The sequence below is a fragment of the Apiospora phragmitis genome (assembly GCF_038363925.1).
Source record: "Apiospora phragmitis strain CBS 135458 chromosome Unknown utg000010l:1.0-9815664.0:1.0-9183399.0, whole genome shotgun sequence".
NCBI lineage: Eukaryota > Fungi > Ascomycota > Sordariomycetes > Amphisphaeriales > Apiosporaceae > Apiospora > Apiospora phragmitis.
The window spans coordinates 3,096,110-3,115,528 of NW_027117409.1; the positions used below are offsets into that span (position 1 = coordinate 3,096,110).

Here is a 19,419-nt window from a genome sequence, read left to right on the forward strand (position 1 = left end):
AGGATTATTTGTTGTTGACCGCCGTCCATCCGCCACCAATTATGTTAGGGTCATCAGCTCCTTCATCGCCTAGAATTTCCCCTTCCCCAAAGTCGTCCTCTGCATCCTCCATATCCTCATCCGGCTGGAAGTCTTGTCCAATGTCTAGCCCCGGGTCCTCTTCAATGTCTCCTCCTGCTGGTGGACGATGATCTGACCGCATGTCGACTCCCAGATCCATGATCCTAACCAACCCCGAGCCCATCGCTGCCGCGGCCCACCAGCTAAAGTCGACATTTGGGTTCCAGCATACGGAAGTGATGCGGCTCAGGGGCGCGTAGACAGCTATCTCGCCCGAAGGCACCGATACGTCCGCCTGATCCTCGACTCGGCTTGCATCCTCGTCCTCCTCCGCAGCATTGTCCTGGGTGGGGACTTTATCCTTACTGCGACCCTTCTTTTTGGCGGACGCAGCCTTGGCCTTCTTTCGGTTCTTCGTTTGCTCTATCTGCGTTTGTCTCATCTTCAAACCCCGGCTGGCTTTCGGATGACCGTTGCGCAAAGGGCGGAATCCCTGCAAAATCCGGCAGACGCCTCGTGGGGCCGCCTGCTCATCTTCACCGTTGTTGGCTTTCGACGCAATGGGGGTTTCCTGGAACTCATGTTGGAAGAGCTTCAGCTTGTGGGAAGCTTTGCGGTAGAAAGTGACCTTGCGAAATACGTTGACAATCCATAGTGAACCATCTGAGGAGCCGATCAGAACGTAAGGGTGGCATGACCCCACAGCGAGGCAGGTGGGTTGACCATCTAGGGAGAGTACAAGTCGGGCTTGCGGGAATACGCGGGCTGACATGAAGGAGATGCAGCCGCTGGCAGGAAAAGCTGACGGCCACACGCCGACGAAACCCCTCATGTGCTCACACCAGGCAAGCAGATTCGGCTGAAAGTCGATTATAAGATTCGGGTTATAGACCATTTCTCCATTGGGTTTACTCAAGTCCGTGATGGTAGCAACGCCACCCACAGGCAACGTCACAATGACGAACGGATGAGAAGGATAACTGGAGGTGATGTCCATGACAGGGCTCGAATGAACGGGATGGCGCTGAAGAATTCTGCATGGGAAGATAGACCAGACTACCACAGAGCCATCCGTAAGGCCGGTTGCAATGCGGTTGGTGTTGATCCAAGTGAAGCAGGATACTTCTACGCCCTGTTCGTTTCTTATCTCCATGACAGCAAGAGGCTCCTGGATCTCCTCTGAAAGGAAGTCAGCGATGGCCAGCTAGAGAATTTAGCGAAAGAAAAGAACCTACCATATGTTGCATTACTGCCCTGCAGCTGAGGCTTCCGCACTTCAACCACCCTCAACCTACCGTCGCTACAAAGAGCTGCGAGTAGGCTAATGTGGTCATCGACGGGCAGCGGAACCGGGCACCATTGCATACACACGACGCGACCCCAATCAAAGCATAGCGCTGCTGCGAGTCTTGGCTGGGCTCTGGATGGGCGCGTTATGCCCCTTTCAGTTTTTTCAACTTGGATCTGCCATATCTGGATACTGCCTTGTTTCATAGTAGACTCCTCGGGGGCCTCCTCCGGGGTGCTATAATAGGCTTGATCGGCAAATGGTATGATTGCCATAGCCAGGAGTTGATCGCCATGTCTCTTCAGAGGCGCCCATCCCATGGTCATAACAATGCCTCCCACGTCCAATAAGAAACCTCCTTGTTCAATACCATCGTCAGGTGAGTCATCTTCGACGGGCAGTGAATTTGTCGCGAGCGTAATAGATTGCCCTTGGTGAGTCTTGTATTCTTTCAGTGCATCAAAGGGACCAAGCAGTGATATGAGGGCAGTCGCGGTCTGAGGAAGGTACCAACGTAAAGCGGTGCTGTCTGGCATAAGGGTGGATTTCTGGCCACCAGCGCGACTAGATAGATGGCGTATGTACCACTGGAGAAAAGTGTTCTCTTGGTCCTCGGGGAAACTGGTGGGCATCCAGGGGTTTCGAGCAGTACTCAGCTGCTCGGAAGATAGAAGCCTGGGTGGTAGAAGCTCGTGTCTGGCCCACATAGACAAGTAAACATCGATTACTTTCTGGTATTCATTTCTATCGTCAAACCAGTATTGGCATAGCTCGGGGAAGCGAGACCATCGAGTTACCGGTCCTACATAAGCTCGTGTCCACCTGGAGGCAGGGTCGGAAGGATAGGGCTGGACTTCTCCTGGTGGCCTCTCGGTCTCGGGTTCGCGCAGCTTGTTCTTAATTACGTTCCTGCGGGACCTGATTTTCACACTTCCGGGGTCATGCGACGGAGGATTGTCGGACTCTGATGTTGGATCTGGCTCTACAACATTGTCGCCATCGTCTTCAGCGCCAGGTGCGTTGATGAAGGCATCATTAGAGTCCTCGTCAGCTACCTTTGCTACTCCATCAGCTTCGTCATCCGAGGATCCTAGACTGGGGATGTGATCTGAGGTTCGGAAGCGTTTCTGCTTGTTCGTTGCGCGGAGTCTCATGTTGGACTCCCACTTTGATTCATTCCCTCAGGGGGTCGGCGGCGAATGCTAGATTTGCAATTAGCGAGGGCAACTGCAGCACCTCGCTTCGGAACAAGGCGATGTCACGTTACTGCAGTGCACATAAGATTTACCCCTTTCTCATGTGTCGGAAGCGATTGTCAGGAGCATAATTTATTGTGGTAAATCGCCGTTGCTTGGAGCGAAGTGATGCGCGGCGAGAGTCTCATTTATTCAATCAAGGTGGATGCTGATTTTGGGGATGCAGAGCAGATTGGGGAAAAGTGGGGCCATACCTGATCGGATTTCAATTCTGTCTGAATCACCATCACCGCCGCTTCACCGGAGATACAGATACAAACTTGTGAACAACAAAGTGCATTGGCCACCTGTACAGGGCAGGAAATAAAGTCATGATGCTCGATTTTTTCAATCACGCAGTTCTTTCAGCATAAGCGTCACCACCATTGTATCCTGGCAGTGCCCAAGCTGAGGGGGCCACAGCACGTTGATTGTATCTGACTCCTGATAAATGAACACTATTTCATAACGACAAACTAGTTTGGTACCACTCGCTCATAGACTCTCCTGTGCACGACTGTCGCCTCCTCGTTTTTCTTGTCAAAGCCTGCCTCCTCATCCTTGGCCATCTGGACTGCCTGGTCCTGGACATCATGACGGACCTTGTCTTCTTCCGCCGGATAAGCATGGCGTCACATAGTCCAGATGGAATTCTGGAACAGGTCATCCATCGATTCTATGGATCTCCCCTTGAACTCCGGGAACTATCTCGATCCTTTCATGTCAGCATTGTTACCTACGGTGCAACAGATGGTAAATTCGGGTTTCTCGTGTTTTTGATTGAACTTACACAGAAGAAGATGAAGACGCAGCCGATGTAACTCAGAATGGCATATAGGAGGAAAGTGCCCCATCCGAGCTTCGTCATCATGATGGGCGTGGCCTTGTTGATGCCGTAGTCCACGATCCAGTTGATGAAGAAACAGCAAGACATCGAAAAGGATCGGATCCTAGCTGGGAATATCTCCGCGGCGGTGATATAAGGGGCAACGCTGTGGCCGAATGTACTGTACACTGTTGTGCTGGTAATCTTCTCTATAGACACGTACAATAGATAGGGCTTGAATATACCAACCAAACGCATAGATGTAAATCCAGATGATACCGACGATACCGCCAGCGGGAGTTCCGCCGGTAGAGTCGGGTTTGGCGAATCTCACGTAAAGTGCAATGTATAGCATCGCGGTAGCCTGGAGGGCCGCGCCAATCTGCAAATCTAGCGTCAGCATGTGCAGTTATCAAGTGATAGGCATTTCACTGGTGTCGTCCTTACCAGCAGTGGCTTCCTCCTGCCTACTCGGTCCACAATGACCGTCACGTAGACGATGGTCGTGGCAAGCTTGACGAGCCCGCAGACACCGGTGGTCAGCAGAGAGAGCGACCCTGCCTTCACGCCAATCATCTGAAAGATCTCGGGTGCGAAGTAGTTGAGGCTGTCGGTGCCCGTGAATTTATGGAAGACGAAGAGCGTCGTAGCAAGGAAGAAGCGACGGGTGTTGGAGCGAATAGTGAAGATGTCTTTCATGACAACCCAGTAATTCGTGCCTGGAAGCGGGTCGTTCGTTTAGAGACATCCATCAGTGTACAGAAGAATGAGTCGGCCTACCTTTGGTGAGCTCTTGTTCTGCATCGACCTGTGCGCAGATCTCGCTATACTCTTGATGGACATACGGATGCTCTGCCGGGAGATTTCGCAGCTTGCACAGATTCTTGAGGCCGAGCTCTCGCTTGCCTCGCGTTATCAGGCCTCTTGGGGTGTCGATGACGACTGCATCATCTCGAGTTAGTACCACCCACCGACCACCGAAGTCTTTGATCAAGAACTCACAGAACATCATCAGGAACATGCAGCCTCCGGGGATGATCTGGATGCCGAGTGCCAGCTTCCACTGCAGGTCGCTGGAAGAAGGCCAAAGCGAAATGCCATAATTGACCCAAAAAGCCAGGCTATACGACGAGGTCAGGAGATGCTGAAGGCTGGAGAGGTCTGGTATACTCACCAAAGCGGCAGGACAATGCAGAGGTTATAGGATGTTGTCAAGCTTCCGCGGACACTCTTGGGTGAGTTTTCTCCCAGGTATTGTGGCGCCAGCATACTGGTGGCTCCTATAGCCAAGCCAGTGATCAGTTTTCCGGCATAAAACACGCCGAGATGGGCGATTTCCTAGAGATTGGACTATCAGTTTTCTGGAGTGTTTGGCTTGTCTACCACAATATAACAGTCATGAAAACATCGTTCTTACCTGCATGGTAGCACCGATGAGAAACAGAAAACCATATAGGGTCATGCTCTTCTTTCGACCTAGGAAGTCGGCGCAAGGCGCAGCAATCAGTGCTCCAGCAGAACCTCCCGCAGCCACTAGCTCATCGTGTCAGGGGTTTATTCTCGGTCGGGATCAGGGGTAAGGCAATAACATACACATCGCCGCTATGTTTCCGGCTTTGTGATAGATCAGTATGATGCATCTCGAGTAGTTTCAACGAGGGTATCTTACCTCGCTCGTCTGCATCTGCCTTACTCATGACGTCAAGGCCAAGTGCATGTCTGAAACCTACAACTTGGGGATCAGCAACCTCTATAGAGAGCAGGCTTAAGTTAGGGATGCGGAAGCCATGGGGCTTGAATGCTACTCAGTAGCAGTGTAGCGGGTGACGCTTTGTAGACGGGCCACGAAGTCTGCTTGATAGAGAAGATAGTGACCCACTCTTGAGGGTTAGGACGCCTCCAATGTTCCCCTGGTGAACCCGTAGGCACAGCCAGCAAAGGCGACGGACGTGGTCAGATAGAAAATCTTCCAGTTGAAGATCTCCCTGGGATCGGACCGCCACTCAGGGCTGGCCCAGATCGAAGTGCCACCACCCATACTAAAGTATTTGACCTATTGCTGTTGGCGGACAGTCTAATACTCAAGGCAGGGAAAAACAGTGAGGCCATGAGAAGTTACCAGGACAGAGAGACGCAGAGACGAAGTGTAGAGCTGTATTATACAAGCCACAGGCCCTGGCCATACAGACATGATTGGACAAGCTTGTATAGTATTGGCGAGCTTAGATACCCTTTGACACACACCCTCGTAGATGTCCGATACGGGGCCTTCTCCCCAGAGAAACTGTGCGGGTTATTTCCCCCATATCTTCCCCAGTCTACCCCAGATTCTGTTGGCTTGGCTTCAATACTGGCGGGCATGCTACTTGTGGGGACAATGGAAAGCTTGGCTGCAATCTATGGGGTGGGACTTCATTTTCGGCCGACTAAACCACTCCCTGCGTCGGAGAGAATACCGAGATCAGCATGGTCATGCTAGCCGGGTTCTTCCCCGCATATACTGGAACAACTTACTTGCACAACGGGGTTGGTGAGGGGACTTCGGAGAGAATGCAGATACCCAGTTGCATTTCTGGCTGGGGACGACAGGGTTCATACCATCTAGTTGTTATATTAGCTCTAGTGGTGAGTGTGAGACGTTTGGTAGGCTCTGCTTAAACACCCAAGTGAAGATACGTACTAGACACTGTTATGCTCCTCGGATAACCATAGGCTTTTGCTTCAACAATAGCAACATCAAAAGGTCTTTCGGCATCGAGAGAACTCGTGCCAATATGGCTACGCCACTGATGCCCAGATCCAAGCCGGGCATTGGACGAGTAGACAGCATAGAAGCGGCGACAGTACAATGTCATGGATCCAACCTACTCGAACTGCCAGATAAAACACTTCTTTGTGTCTGGTTTGGAGGGACTCAAGAAGGTTGCTCCGACATATCCATCTACCAGTCTCACCTACAACCCGGTTCGCCTTCGTGGGCACCCCCGACAAAGATCTCCTCGGATGAGGGCCGAAGCTGCAACCACAGAAACCATATGGCTCTTCCACACTGCACAGCCTGCAGGCAACCAAGACGAGGCGGTCATCTTGGCACGGACGTCGAACGATGCAGCGCAGACATGGTCCGAATCATTCGCGCCTTTTCCAGGCAAGAAAGGTGCATTTGTTCGCCAACCTCTTGTCGTACTATCCGACGGAACTTGGGTGCTTCCCATCTTTTACTGCCGGGTACCTCCTGGCTTCCGCTGGATCGGTAGCGACGACGTGTCGGCAGTCATGTATACCAAAGACGGCGGCAAGACCTGGTCGGAGAACAGCGTGCCTGGTTCTACCGGATGTGTCCACATGAACATTGTGGCTCTACCGAAGACGCAGTCATATGTCGCGTTCTTCCGGAGCTGGGCCGACCACATTTACCGTTCAACATCCCATGATGGACTCGACTGGACGCCTCCAACAAAGACGACGCTTCCCGAATCCCAACTCGGGACTATGTGCGGCAGCCCTTCCCAATGGTAACATGGTTATCTTCTTCAACGACTCGAGCGCTTCTGCAGACATGCAGCGCAGAGAAGGACTATATGACGATATAACCCCGGCTGATGACACCAGGGTAAATCAGCCGGAGGTCGATGGCAGAACAGCCATCTGGGGGACTCCCCGAAAAGCACTCTCGGTCGGTCTGTCAGAGGATGAAGGCAAAACGTGGCAGTATCGGGTGCTCGAGGACGGTCACGGGTTCTGCATGACGAACAACTCGATGGACCGATCCAATAGGGAGTTGAGCTATCCCAGCATATTTGTCGAGAAGGACTCGGCTGGGAAGAGTGTACATGTTACTTTCACTTTTCACCGACAGAACATCAAATATGTCCATATAGAAGACGTAGAGGCGTTCGTCCGAGGAGGCTAGTCTTCGGACCACTTGAACAAACAGGCAAAACCAATAGAATCTGCACATGTTGTGTGTATAAATTCATGTTGATGCAATGAACTGTTTCTGATGCTTGTAACACGATAGGTACCTCCAGTTTCTCCGCGTCCTCCGCAGCTACCGTAACCGAAATCCCTGATCCTGGCTACGCCCCAGACTGGAAAACCCCGCGCTACTGGCCTGGGGTTGGGGTATATGGGTACAGGCGAGGAGTGCCTCAATGCGACAGACAGCGGAGATCGCCTAAAATCTTGCGGCTTGTTTCCCTCATATCCAACTACCTGACATATCAATCATTTGTGAAAACCTCCAGTCCAGCTTGTTCTACTTATCGGGGCCACATCATGAAAAAGTCATGTCGAAGCGCTCTTGGGAACAGGCAAATCACGAGAGTTCTGGGATGGAAGCCGACGGCTTGGACCACTCTCCAGTCTCGCTATTCGGCACTGTACAGCAATCACCACCGCCGCTGAACGGCAATGGATCTGTCCCAGCTTCACGGGCTACAGAACACAACAGCAACAGCGATGGCGCCACAAACCATATACCCATGATTTCCCGCAAAATCAAAGGTATATCTTGACTGATCGAGTGCATCCACCAAGGACTTGATTGACTCTTCGTTGCAGCATGCGCTTCCTGTAGAAAGCACAAGGTACCGTGGAAGTGATAGTATTCCAACCAAGAAATCCTCTAACTGGTCGCTCCTAGATCAAATGTGTGATGGATCAAAATCAGAAACGATGTAGGAGGTGTATAGAGAAGAACTTGGTATTACTACTGAAATATTGGGAACCGGAGCCTATCAGTACTGACATTTCTAATTAGGGCTGTGTACTCAACAAGAGTCTTCAAACACTGATTAGCGAAAGATCACAGCAAGTCTATATTGAATCGGCATGCTACTTGCGAAGGCTAACCTGGAGCCTAGAACGAGCGAAGCCATGATCCAGGATCTCGAGATGATGCATTTCGGATTGCAAAGAGTGCTAAGAACAATGAACCTTCCTTCACTTGGGCCACTCCACAGGACGAGGCAAATGTTACAAACACCGGCCGCCGAGGAGCCTCACGAGATTGGTCCGTCGTGCGACAACTCGCCACGATTATCTCCTGCAGATATAAACGATCTCCCTAAGGTACCGATACAGTCCGTGTATCATTTAACCAAACTAAGCGCCCTTCGGTCACCGGACGATGCCGATGCCAGCCCCATGAACCAGCAGTCCTTGTTATAGACGATTTCATACCCAAGGGGCAGTTGTCTCTGGAAGATGCTGAACGGCTATTCAAGCTCTACATGAACCATCTCGACCATTTCATGTACGGAATTGGTGGTCGCCACAAAACCCTGGATGGACTTCGCAGAAGCTCTCGGATTCTCGCAGCCTGTATATATACGGTGGCCGCCCTGCACGACCCCCGAGCAATGTGATATATGGAGTGTGCAGCAAAGAGTTTAGGCGACTAGTTAGTTGCCAGCTCCATATTCCAACGCCAGATCGACAGACTATCTGCGAGCCCTCAGTATCGGCGCTTACTGGTTATCAGACATAAGCTGGATTCTCTCGGGCCACGCTATCAGACGCGCATCCGAATTCAACATCTCAGGTCTCTATCGACGCGTAATCTCAGAGGGGAACCCTGACGCTTTGGACTACATACGCATTTGGTATATTTTGTATATTTCCGATCGGCATCTCTCAACGCTATTTGGTCGATCTCCAGTCATTCGGGACGACCTCACTGTGCAGGGATGGGAAGAGTTCAACGAGTGCTCAGCAACCAATGAAGAAGATAACCGTCTAGCCAGCCAAGTCTCATTACTCAACATCCTTCACAGCATCCGCGATCTTTTCGGCCCCGACAATGGAGAACCCATCTCAAAGGTCTATGTGATGCAGATCGCTGGCTTCTCCAGACAGCTAGATCAATGGCTGGCCAGATGGTCCTCGGCCATTATACGTACGTACGATAATCGTCTCTTATCGGTTGGTATGAGCTGGTCACAGACAGAGCACCATGAACGAATTGGAGGATTCCCAAAGAAAGGGGGTCTTCTTCACTATCATTACGCAAGGCTCATTTTGTATTCACATGTCTTCAGAGGGCTACACGAATCGTCAATACCAGCACATTTCCTGGATTCAGCAGCGTCGGCAGTGGCTGCTGCGACGAATACAGTGAATGTACTAGTCTCGGACCCGGAGATTCAACCAGCTTTGGTGGTACTTCCGTCGTAAATGCATTCCATGACTGGCTATGCGTGTATGTTTCTTGCGAAACTAGCTACGGTCCATGGGGATCAGCTCATCGAGAGGCCGCTGGTGATAGACCTAACCTCGCGACTGGTGGCGCTCTATCGATCAACCCCGGTCGGTAAATTTCATCTTACGAATTTAATGGCAGATGGCTTAGACAAAGTGATCGTGGCGCTCCAAAATAGCATGGCAGCCAACGATCGAACGGAACCAAGCTCGCTGGATGCCAACACGCACCTCTTCGCACCAATGGCTGCCGGTGATAGCATTTTCTCGGACATAGACCCGAGCTTCGTCATGGATTACAATGTCACCATGGGCGCGTCTCATCTGATGTACCTGGGTGGAGGCCCCTCGGTCTTCGACACAGCGGATCTCAGCCCGACCTTTTTCTGAATCTTGCCCCCTAGAATCTGAACCACGACCCCCCCGCATTCCTTCAGCAATGTACAAGAATGGAAAGGTATGTTTTTTGATGGTATGGCACTGTGTTCTGTGTTTATATTGCTGGCATTAGGTATTAGAACCTCTAACAATAACGTACATCAGTGTTTTAAACTATCAGCGAAGGCTCTTACCGTGTCCAACAAAGACACATCTGGTTCCATACCGAGCTCTTTGGCGTAGCTCGTGTTGAAATTGGCCGGCCAGGATTCCACAATTCCAGCGACTTTAGGATCCGGGGACTCATCGATGAGACTAATTGCTTCACTCCCTCCAACAGCCTCTAGAGCATCGAGCATTTCCTGGATGGTTATCCTGATTCCCGGGAGATTCACGCATCTAGTGATACCAAATGTATAGTCCTTCACATCTTTCACGAGCACGAGATTTTTGACGATGGTCTGGGGACTGCAAACCCACATCTCCAAGTCCCGTGGCACCGGAAGCACACTTCGTTCTCGCTTCAGCGGTTCGCGGATGATTCCGCTGGCGAAAGAGCTTGCCGCGGCAGATGGTGCGCCCGGTCGAACGATGACTGTTGGCAGCCGTACAATGCGCCCATCAACCAGTCGCTTCCTGGAGAGGTTGTTCAAGTAGGTCTCTACCATCAACTTTTGGGATCCATAGTTCGACATGGGCACGGGGCAAGTCATCTCGGTGATCACTTCGCTTGGTGATGCCGGGCCGTAAACTGCGAGAGAGCTCGTGAAGATAGCCACGACTCCGGGGTTATGCTTACTTAGGTGGTCTAGGATGGCTCTGCCGGCATTTTCGTTAGGACACCCAGGGTTGACCGATTCACCGGGGAAATAAGGGGCTTACCAATGGCTATCCCAGTTGACCTTCCAGCCCAGCTCCATCTGGGCTTCTGCAGCCCCGGACATGAGGCCATGGAGAAGATAGACGGCAGTGAATTTTGTGGAAAGTAATGAGGCTATGGCTTTTGTATAAGCTCAAGTGTACTTGCCAGCCCCAGTGATGAGAATGTGTTGTTTGGACATATTTGCCGTGGATGTTCAAAGGCCTGTCAAGCTGAGCGGGAGATGGTTCTCCTGGATGGACGACGAAAATGACTATTTCAAGAGCAATTGTCCAACATTCGTTGAGTACTGCCGTATCCAAACTGAGCGACGGCTATATGCATTGTCACGGCCATGAACCCGGTGTGTGAGTAAATTCCCGAGATGATACAATACCCCGAGTACCCCGCGCTTACTAGGCCGAGGGATGGAGAACATCGACTGCGGATCCGACTTGCCAAAACGGGACTGAGGATGCCATCTCAGCCAATCAGATCTGCTCTCTAGCATCACGGAGAGAAAGACGATGTACGGACATGCATACCCCAAAACCCCATCTCCAAATTGATCTACCGCTTAGGTAGGTAGGTATCACAGCTTTACATGTAACTTGCGTTGACGTCGTTTGTGGTTTGAGGGGAATTTCCCCCTAACCATCACTGATCTTATTCGATTCCTACCTCTTCTATAATCAGGACATTGCGTATACTGGCCTTAGAGTTGTTGCATCACTTACAATAAACCCCCATCGGGCTATTGAACGTTTTCTTTGTGCCTCTGACATTCTCCGTCAAATTAGATCATGGAGTACACTCGGTACGTAGTCAGACTTCCCATCACACTGATCAGTGTTTTCCTCCTGCTTCCGGCCTCCTAATCTAGTTCCAACAGCTTAGGGAGCAGCGGGCTCAAGGTCACAAAGATCATACTCGGATGCATGACCTTCGGGTCGTCAACATGGGAAGGTAGTCCCTGGGTATTGGATGAAGAGGAGAGCCTCCAAGTGATCAAGGCGGCATACGACCATGGCATCAATACGTGGGTAAGTGAGTGTCCATGACGGACTAACCCCCTTTGCCACCCAAGATTTTCAGTTCCTATTCTACCTGTGCTTTACACGAACTAATAGTGTCCTACGATTTAGGACACGGCGGACACGTATAGCAATGGAAAGAGCGAAGTCATCGTCGGAAAGGCGTTGAGGAAGTTCAACATCCCCCGCAGCAAAGTAGTCATCATGACCAAGATATTCAACCCGGTCATGGATGACGACTCACGGCCGGCTTCGGTGGATGACGGGCCTCTGGTGAACCAGATGGGTCTGAGCCGAAAACATATCTTCGAGGCGGTAGACAGGTGTCTCGAGCGGCTATAAACCGACTATATTGGTAAGTCCGTCCATCCGATAAAGCCTGCCGGTGCAGTTGTTCGCTGCTGATACCGATCGAATGTAGACGTCCTCCAGCTCCACCGCCTGGGCCGCGAAACGACGCCCGAGGAGATCATGCGCGCCCTGCACGAGGTGGTCCAGTCGAGCAAGGTGCGCTACCTGGGCGCCTCGTCCATGTACGCCTGGGAGTTCGCGCGGCTGCAGCACACGGCGCGCCTGCGCGGCTGGACCGAGTTCGTCAGCATGCAGCCCTTCTACAACCTGCTGTACCGCGAGGAGGAGCGCGAGATGCTGCCCTTCTGCCGCGCCACGGGCGTCGGCGCCATCCCCTGGAGCCCGCTGGCCCGCGGCATGCTGGCCAAGCCCCGCTCGTCGGCGGCGGCGGCAGCAGGCGGTGAGAGCGTGCGCAGCCAGTCGGACGTTAAGACCAAGAAGTGGTTCGCTGACGCCAACCTCGAGATCGTGGACGCTGTCGAGAAGGTCGCGAGGGACAAGGGCGTCGGTATGCCCCTGGTCGCTACGGCGTGGGTCCTGCGCCAGGGCTGCTGTCCTATCGTCGGGCTCAGCAGCGAGAAGAGGATCAAGGAGACCATTGAGGCTCTCAGGGTCGAACTCACGGACGAGGAGTGCAAGTTCCTCGAGGCTGGGTACCGGCCACGAAATATCGAGGGCATGTGAGTTTCTTTGGCTTATGTAGTAGCAGGTTGGATAGATATCTAGAGTATATAAGAACCGAAGGCCAAACAGTACACAATACCTTCTTTGGGCTGAATTGGTGACTTGAATAAGCATTCCATACACGACCTTCCATCATGTCGCGCCCGTTGCATCATCATTATTACTACTTATATATCTTGCATATTTCATGGGGCGTTTTAACTCTACTTGAATTATTAGGACAGCTTTACACCCGCAAATGTTGATTCCGTAATACAATGCGCCGAGACTCTCAAAGGTAACACGCTTAGATAAAACAAGGGAAGAAATATGAATTATCTCAAGTACAGTAGTATAGAAGCAGCAAAGCACTACCGAGCCTGGAAGACCCTCCCAAGCGTTTAGGTCAACAAGTCTGATAGCAATTAGTATTGCCTAGTTAGATACGGGAAATATTAGCTTGCATCCGATTTCAGCATCGTGAATCTGCTGGCCTGCTTCAAGTCAAGAAGTTACGTACTTGATCCTGGCAATGAGGTTTGCCCATGGGGAAAGGTGGGTGTGTGGGGGGGATCGGCTTTCTCACCGATCGGGGTTACAAACACCTCCTGTTCCTGGACTGGCAAATGCTATAGTGGAGGTCTAGCTAGCGTATTGGGTGCTTTTAGCAGGGACTTATTCCCGGGTTGGATATCTGGTTGTGGGTGATACATCCATTGGCATCTGGAATTGGCCTGCTCCTTGTGCCCGGCTAAGAAGTTTCTGAGCAGTGTTTACTCGTATTGATAATACTTCACTGCGGAGGGTAATAAGGGGCTGCAGGAACAACAGCTATGGCGACTTCACCACAACCTGTCCAGGTTTCTGCATCTGAGCTCAGTCGGCACAACACGAAAAATGACTGCTGGTTAGCGGTTCACCACAAAGTATGGGATCTGACAGACTTCGTCGACGAGCATCCCGGCGGGGCTGATAGTGAGTTGACCCTGTTCTGCTGCAGCAGAAGCTGTCGCGTAAAGCGCTATAGTGGCTCGAGACTGACGGATAAACGCAGTCCTGCTTCAATTTGCCGGCACCAATGCCACTAGAGTATATGGTGAGGTGCATGCGCCAGGTATTCTGGAAGCAAACCTGTCGGTCGACAAGTTCAAAGGCGTGCTAGAAGAAGCCAGCAGTGATGCGCCATCTCCAGGCACCGCGCAAGAAGCGCAACAGGAACAGGACAACAAGGCGGCAGCAGCAGAAGCGCAAAATGAAGGAACGCCGCCATCTTCATCATTGGCTGAAATAACAACAAATCCGCCGCTGTTCTCCTTGATCAGCGCCGCCGACTTCGAAAAGGTGGCCAGCAAGATTCTGTCCCCCAAGACCTGGGCCTTTTACTCGAGCGCGGCCACGGATCTTATCACACATACACAGAACAAGGCATTGCTGCGAAGGATCATGATACAACCCCAGATTCTACGAGACGTCAAGCATGTCAACATGAAAAGCAGTATTCTCGGCCTCAGCAGCTCGGCGCCTTTCTTCATCAGTCCCGCCGCCCATGGCCCGGTTAGCACATCCAGATGGCGAGTTGGCTTTGGCGAGAGCTGCAGCGTCCGAGAAGATTACTCAATGTGTAAGTCAGAAAAGGGGCGTCCTAACAAATTCCGTAGCAGAATACTGACGAATCTGCCGACGAGCGCGTCGCGGCGGCCACGACGGTGCGGTCGGCCATCTCGGGCGCCGCGCCGGCCCACGACAAGAAGGGCGGCGGTTTGGGGAGGCTCATGGCGCAGTACATCGACAAGAGCCTGGTCTGGGACGACATCGCCTGGATCAGGCGCGTCTCGGGGCTGCCGGTCGTGCTCAAGGGCGTGCAGGGCGTGGCGGATGCGCGCATGGCTGCCGAGTACGGCGCCGATGGTATCATGTTGAGTAATCATGGTGGACGATCACTAGATACGTGAGTCCCCCTTGGTGTTGAGAATAGGTTCCATTATCGTTGAAATTGTCACCCCTGGCTAATATGAAGTTAATTATAGGTCGTAAACCGCCATCTTGAACCTCTTGGAACTGCGCATGCGCTGCCCGGAGATCTTCACCAAGCTCGAGGTCTACGTCGACGGCGGCTTCGAGCGCGGCACCGACATCCTGAAGGCCATCGCGTTGGGCGCAACCGCGGTCGGCATCGGACGGCCGTACTTGTATTCGTTGGTGTACGGACAAGAAGGTGCCGAGCATCTGACCCAAAGTGAGTAAACACATTTATGTACCGTCCTATTTAGTTGTCTCGAAAGTGTAAAATTCACTGACAAACCATTGTTTCTCGTTCCTTAGTTTTGAAAGACGAGATCGAGGTGTCGATGCGTCTATGCGGCATCACAGACTTGAGCCAGGCTAGCCCTGACATGCTGAACAAGTCGGATGTGGATTATTTAATACGTGCAACGAACAAGTTTCCCGATATTCCGAGGCAACGAGAGCGCTCAAAGTTAGAAGCAAGGCAATGAATATACACACCAACGGCCGGGATCGGGCGAGCATTATCATATCATATTATCCGTAGCGTAGCATGTATGCCACAACCTAAGAATAGAAGAACGCATCGAGTATAAAATCAGTCACCACTGCGTCTCCAAGTCCCCGAACTCCTTGTTTTCCCTATCATACCCAATTTGAGCTTGGCTGGCCAAGGAGTAAAGGATTAATTTACACCACAAAGCTCATGCATTAAAAGAAGGTTTTTATCAATAGGGGTGTCTCTACCCAGGCAAAAACATTCGTCCTATTAGCAGATATATTACCTTGGCTGTTATTATGTCTCGAACCAAGCCATTCTCATAATAATAGTCTATTTAAACCCCCTTCCCTTCACTGCCGCCCAGCAGAGCCTCCTCCGCGGGCCTCGAGCACCCGCATAGTCTCGACCGTCCACTTCTTGGCGTCGTCCCCGAGCGGGAGGTACGGCTTCCGCATGCGGAACAGGTTCTCGTTCTCCAGACCCAGGCCCTTGCGCCCCACAAACCACCAGGCGCCGTACTTGGCCTGCGCGATGCCCTTCTTGCAGGCCCACTCGGCGTTGGCGACCTTGTCCTGCAGGGCCCGGGCCTCGTCGAGCCGGCCCGCCGTCCACAAATCATAAACCGCCGAGGTGGCGCGCGGGAACACGTTGCCGAGCCCCGTCACGCACCCGTGCCCGCCCGCGTGCAGCGTCGGAAGCAAGTAGTCGGAGCTGCCGCCGTAGACGCCGAAGTGCGCCGGAGCGAACTTGGAGGTCAGCCGCGTCAGCTTGCCTACGTTGCCGCACGTCAGCTTCGTCGCCACGATTTTGGGGTTCGACGCCAGCGCCGCCAGCTGGGGTCTGAGTCAAGGTCCACGCCCGACGTGACGCCTGGGAACTGTTATTGCGGAGTCGGTCAGTCTCTCCTATTTTCGTTCAATTTGCCGCTATGAATAGTCAAGGGGGGAGAAAGAGGAGGATCTATGTGAGAAAACTCACATTGTAGACGATTGTTGGTATCGGACTCGCATCCGCCACGTCACGGAAATACGCCAACAAAGCCTCCGTGGGCAACGCCTTGGCCCAGTACGACGGAGGCAGCAACAAGCCCCAACCGGCGCCCGCCTCAGCCGCCTCGCGGGCCAGCTGCACGGTCTCGGCGGTGCTCTGGGCCGAGATGCCGGCCACGAGGTGGTAGTCGGCCTTAACCAAGTCGGCGACGGCCTGGCGGGCGTTGCGGAGGACCGCCTGCCGCTCGGCGCGCGTCAGCAGCGCCAGCTCGCCGTTGGTGCCCAGGTACACCAGGCCGTGCATGCCCGACCGCACGAGGTGCTGGCAGTGCTTGTACATGGCGCCGTGGTCGACGCCCTGCTCCGGCGTGTCGTCGTACAGGGTAATGACGGGCGTCCAGACCCCGGCCGGGAGGGGCTTCGCCTTGGGCTCCGATATCCGCGAACTGCTCATTGTGGGGAACGAATTTTGCTGGTCGTTCGTTGATACCCGATTTGTATACTTGGGTATAGCTAAACGTTGTCACCGTACCAGCGAGTTAGCTTGGTATATAGAGGGAGTTATAGTCCTGGATATATGTGTGTGCCTTTGGAGAGCAACGAGTATGTGCTTTATGCTTGTGTAAGTAAGAATGGGAGAAAAGAGGGATATAAGTAGCTCAGGGGGCATTCCTCGAGTTCATCTATTCTCCGTAAACCAAACAGAAGGAACACATTCGAGTAGTTGTACGTGCTACTCCGCAGTACTTTCCACAGTAAACACAACAATACGACATGGGTAACTGCTCCCGACTTACTTGCATTAGGATGAGGCCTATCGTCTCCTCCGCATACTACCCCGCCGTGGGGCAATTTGGAGACGCCCCCCCTTTACCACGTTTACCCCCGCACCGACGGCTTATAATACATCCAGCTCGGCATTCTCTCCGAACTCGACTGGAGTAACGAAGACTGACCTCCACACGTTGACAGGAGCCTGCCGATTTGCCATACCGGTGGATAGCTGCTCAGAGAGAGAAGTACGTATGAAAGCGCTGGCGAGAACGGAAAATAAACCACATGAGTTGAGTCCACGTGTATCAACTTTAGGCACACTTATAAGCGCCTTGCTAACAGTGTTCTACGAAACGACATGGGAAGGGTTAGGATAGGAAGAAGTAAGTGTTCTTGCGGCCAATCCATCATGTCTGCCCAGTAGGATGACTTAAGCACTTAACACACGAGAATTCGGTGTTGGAGCAAGATGTGGGCAGGAATCAATTTTGCATAGGTAGTTAATTCACACGCTCTGCTTCTCCTCCTCCGACTCTTCCTTAGCCCTGTCATGCACCGCATTGACATCGTCCACGCCCTGGTCGCGGCCCGGCTGCAGCAGGTCGTGCCGCCAGACGGCGCGCACGTGCATGGCGGCGCAGAGGAGCCAGAGGCCGACGAGCAGGACCGTGAGCGCCGCGGCGACGGCCTTGGCGCCGTCGCTGTCGAGCACCGTGCCGATCTGGATCGTGGCCATGGCGAGCCCGGCGTTGGGGAAGACGAAGGCCCACCACTGCAGCGAGAAGCGCATGCGGCGCGCGTCGCGCAGCACGTGCAGCGTCGTCACGCCCGCGAACCAAATGGCGACCATCCAGAGGAAGAGGCCGGCCGGCAGCGCCGCGGCGAGCCAGACGTCGCCCACGTCCAGCGACGTGATGCCCAGGAAGCCCTGGGGAATCTGCAGGTGGGCCTGCTGGCCGAGGGCCAGCAGCCCCGGCCGTGTACGCCGCGGGCCCGACGGAGACGAACATGCCCGGCCGCACGCTGGGGCCGGGTATGTCGCTGCGGATCAGCCGGGTGAAGAAGACGCTGTACATGAGCAAGGCCAGGACCCAGCCCAGGCCCTGGCCCGAGATGCCGGCCACGATGATCTGCAGCGCGGCCGTGGGGTCGTGCTGGCTCTTGACGATCTGGGCCGCGAGGGGGCCCGAGACGAGGAAGGGGTAGGCGGGCAGGACCCAGGCGGGCATGGCGTCGCTGACGTGCAGGTGCTCGGTCTGGAAGATGATGTAGTACTGCAGGATCGCGACCAGGGTGGCGCAGGCGAAGTACATCCAGAACAGGACCCGCAGGGCCGAGACCAGCCAGGCGCCGCCCCCGCTCGCGCCGCCGAGCCCCGGGACGCCGTAGGAGGCGGTGCAGTTGAGGAGCAGGGCTAGCGAGACCCACCAGGCGCCGAAGAAGAAGCTTTCGGAGGGGTGGTGTAGCGAGGCCACGATGGCGCGGCGCTTGAGCGCGAAGCGCACGGCGATGAGGGACGAGAAGGTGAGGAACAGCACCATGTCCAGGATGAAGACGATCTTGCCGATGGTGGTGAGCCCCGGGAAGGTGAAGGGCTGCTGGCCGAGCAGCGACGCCAGCGCCCCCGTCGACATGGTGCAGGGGGAACCAACTCCAGGTGATCCGCGTCACCCTCAGCCGGAAGGGAAGGTGCCGTCGCTGGGGCTCATCTTCTTGCGACGGCGGGTCCTCCTTGCCGGCGTGGTTCTTCTTCCTGTTTAGCATTCTATTCCTGTGGCGATGCGTATGAAGCTTTATCGAAACCCGAAGCCCTGGGTGACTTGTATGATATGATGGGCAAAGGTAAACAAAGGTATCAACGCCATGGTTCTGGCGAGATGGATCAACCTAGGGTCTTATTTGCCTTGCCTTGGACACGTTCTTGGTGTTCGTCATCCGTCTTCCACACTAAGTAGACAGCCATTCCAAGGCAACTGGTTCTCCTAGTTGATCCCAAGACATTGGAAGAAAAACCCAGCAAATAATCTAGTTGTCCGTCGGCGGCGGCCCCAGTATTAGCGGCAGGCTTAATGCACGACGGTTACATCATACTGGATCCGCCACGCAGCTTGCAAGTGCTTGTCGACCGCGATGGGTCCGGGTATGGCGGCTAGCATCACCACTGTGGTGTCTTCAACGTGCCGATTTACCCAGCAGAGGCCAAGCCTTGGATCGTGCGTAAAGTAAGCTTAGCTCGATCTGATCAACTGCTTTTA

General features: G+C 53.4%; 10 protein-coding genes across 10 annotated transcripts; 5 read left to right on the plus strand and 5 right to left on the minus strand.

The window, feature by feature from the left end:
- Positions 1–4: 4 nt before the first annotated feature.
- Positions 5–2,502, minus strand: PG994_010724 (uncharacterized protein; the record flags this gene model as incomplete). The annotated part of the gene is made up of 2 exons (XM_066862133.1): positions 5–1,239; positions 1,296–2,502. 2 exons carry the CDS (start codon positions 2,500–2,502, stop codon positions 5–7), a joined length of 2,442 nt encoding a protein of 813 aa, XP_066711243.1.
- A 713-nt stretch (positions 2,503–3,215) lies between these two features.
- On the minus strand, positions 3,216–5,447 carry PG994_010725 (quinate permease; the record flags this gene model as incomplete). The annotated part of the gene is made up of 9 exons (XM_066862134.1): positions 3,216–3,287; positions 3,374–3,590; positions 3,655–3,791; positions 3,857–4,128; positions 4,190–4,530; positions 4,584–4,747; positions 4,827–4,942; positions 5,079–5,128; positions 5,305–5,447. The coding sequence occupies 9 exons, from the start codon at positions 5,445–5,447 to the stop codon at positions 3,216–3,218; spliced, it is 1,512 nt and encodes a 503-aa protein (XP_066711244.1).
- An 815-nt stretch (positions 5,448–6,262) lies between these two features.
- Positions 6,263–7,322, plus strand: PG994_010726 (glycosyl hydrolase; the record flags this gene model as incomplete). Its single annotated transcript, XM_066862135.1, has 2 exons — positions 6,263–6,924; positions 7,022–7,322. 2 exons carry the CDS (start codon positions 6,263–6,265, stop codon positions 7,320–7,322), a joined length of 963 nt encoding a protein of 320 aa, XP_066711245.1.
- Positions 7,323–8,341: 1,019 nt separating this feature from the next.
- On the plus strand, positions 8,342–10,000 carry PG994_010727 (uncharacterized protein; the record flags this gene model as incomplete). The annotated part of the gene is made up of 4 exons (XM_066862136.1): positions 8,342–8,423; positions 8,483–8,734; positions 8,826–9,308; positions 9,753–10,000. The coding sequence occupies 4 exons, from the start codon at positions 8,342–8,344 to the stop codon at positions 9,998–10,000; spliced, it is 1,065 nt and encodes a 354-aa protein (XP_066711246.1).
- Positions 10,001–10,149: 149 nt separating this feature from the next.
- PG994_010728 (uncharacterized protein) lies at positions 10,150–10,980 on the minus strand (the record flags this gene model as incomplete). Its single annotated transcript, XM_066862137.1, has 2 exons — positions 10,150–10,786; positions 10,871–10,980. Coding segments are annotated over 2 exons (747 nt in total), but the record flags the coding sequence as incomplete, so codon positions are not given.
- A 670-nt stretch (positions 10,981–11,650) lies between these two features.
- PG994_010729 (NADP-dependent oxidoreductase domain-containing protein) lies at positions 11,651–12,916 on the plus strand (the record flags this gene model as incomplete). Its single annotated transcript, XM_066862138.1, has 4 exons — positions 11,651–11,664; positions 11,740–11,890; positions 11,993–12,206; positions 12,303–12,916. The coding sequence occupies 4 exons, from the start codon at positions 11,651–11,653 to the stop codon at positions 12,914–12,916; spliced, it is 993 nt and encodes a 330-aa protein (XP_066711248.1).
- An 812-nt stretch (positions 12,917–13,728) lies between these two features.
- PG994_010730 (cytochrome b2) lies at positions 13,729–14,847 on the plus strand (the record flags this gene model as incomplete). The annotated part of the gene is made up of 3 exons (XM_066862139.1): positions 13,729–13,870; positions 13,950–14,449; positions 14,557–14,847. 3 exons carry the CDS (start codon positions 13,729–13,731, stop codon positions 14,845–14,847), a joined length of 933 nt encoding a protein of 310 aa, XP_066711249.1.
- Positions 14,848–14,959: 112 nt separating this feature from the next.
- Positions 14,960–15,390, plus strand: PG994_010731 (cytochrome b2; the record flags this gene model as incomplete). The annotated part of the gene is made up of 2 exons (XM_066862140.1): positions 14,960–15,131; positions 15,218–15,390. 2 exons carry the CDS (start codon positions 14,960–14,962, stop codon positions 15,388–15,390), a joined length of 345 nt encoding a protein of 114 aa, XP_066711250.1.
- A 361-nt stretch (positions 15,391–15,751) lies between these two features.
- Positions 15,752–16,844, minus strand: PG994_010732 (uncharacterized protein; the record flags this gene model as incomplete). Its single annotated transcript, XM_066862141.1, has 2 exons — positions 15,752–16,234; positions 16,380–16,844. 2 exons carry the CDS (start codon positions 16,842–16,844, stop codon positions 15,752–15,754), a joined length of 948 nt encoding a protein of 315 aa, XP_066711251.1.
- Positions 16,845–17,669: 825 nt separating this feature from the next.
- Positions 17,670–18,798, minus strand: PG994_010733 (uncharacterized protein; the record flags this gene model as incomplete). Its single annotated transcript, XM_066862142.1, has 2 exons — positions 17,670–18,113; positions 18,163–18,798. The coding sequence occupies 2 exons, from the start codon at positions 18,796–18,798 to the stop codon at positions 17,670–17,672; spliced, it is 1,080 nt and encodes a 359-aa protein (XP_066711252.1).
- Positions 18,799–19,419: the final 621 nt, after the last annotated feature.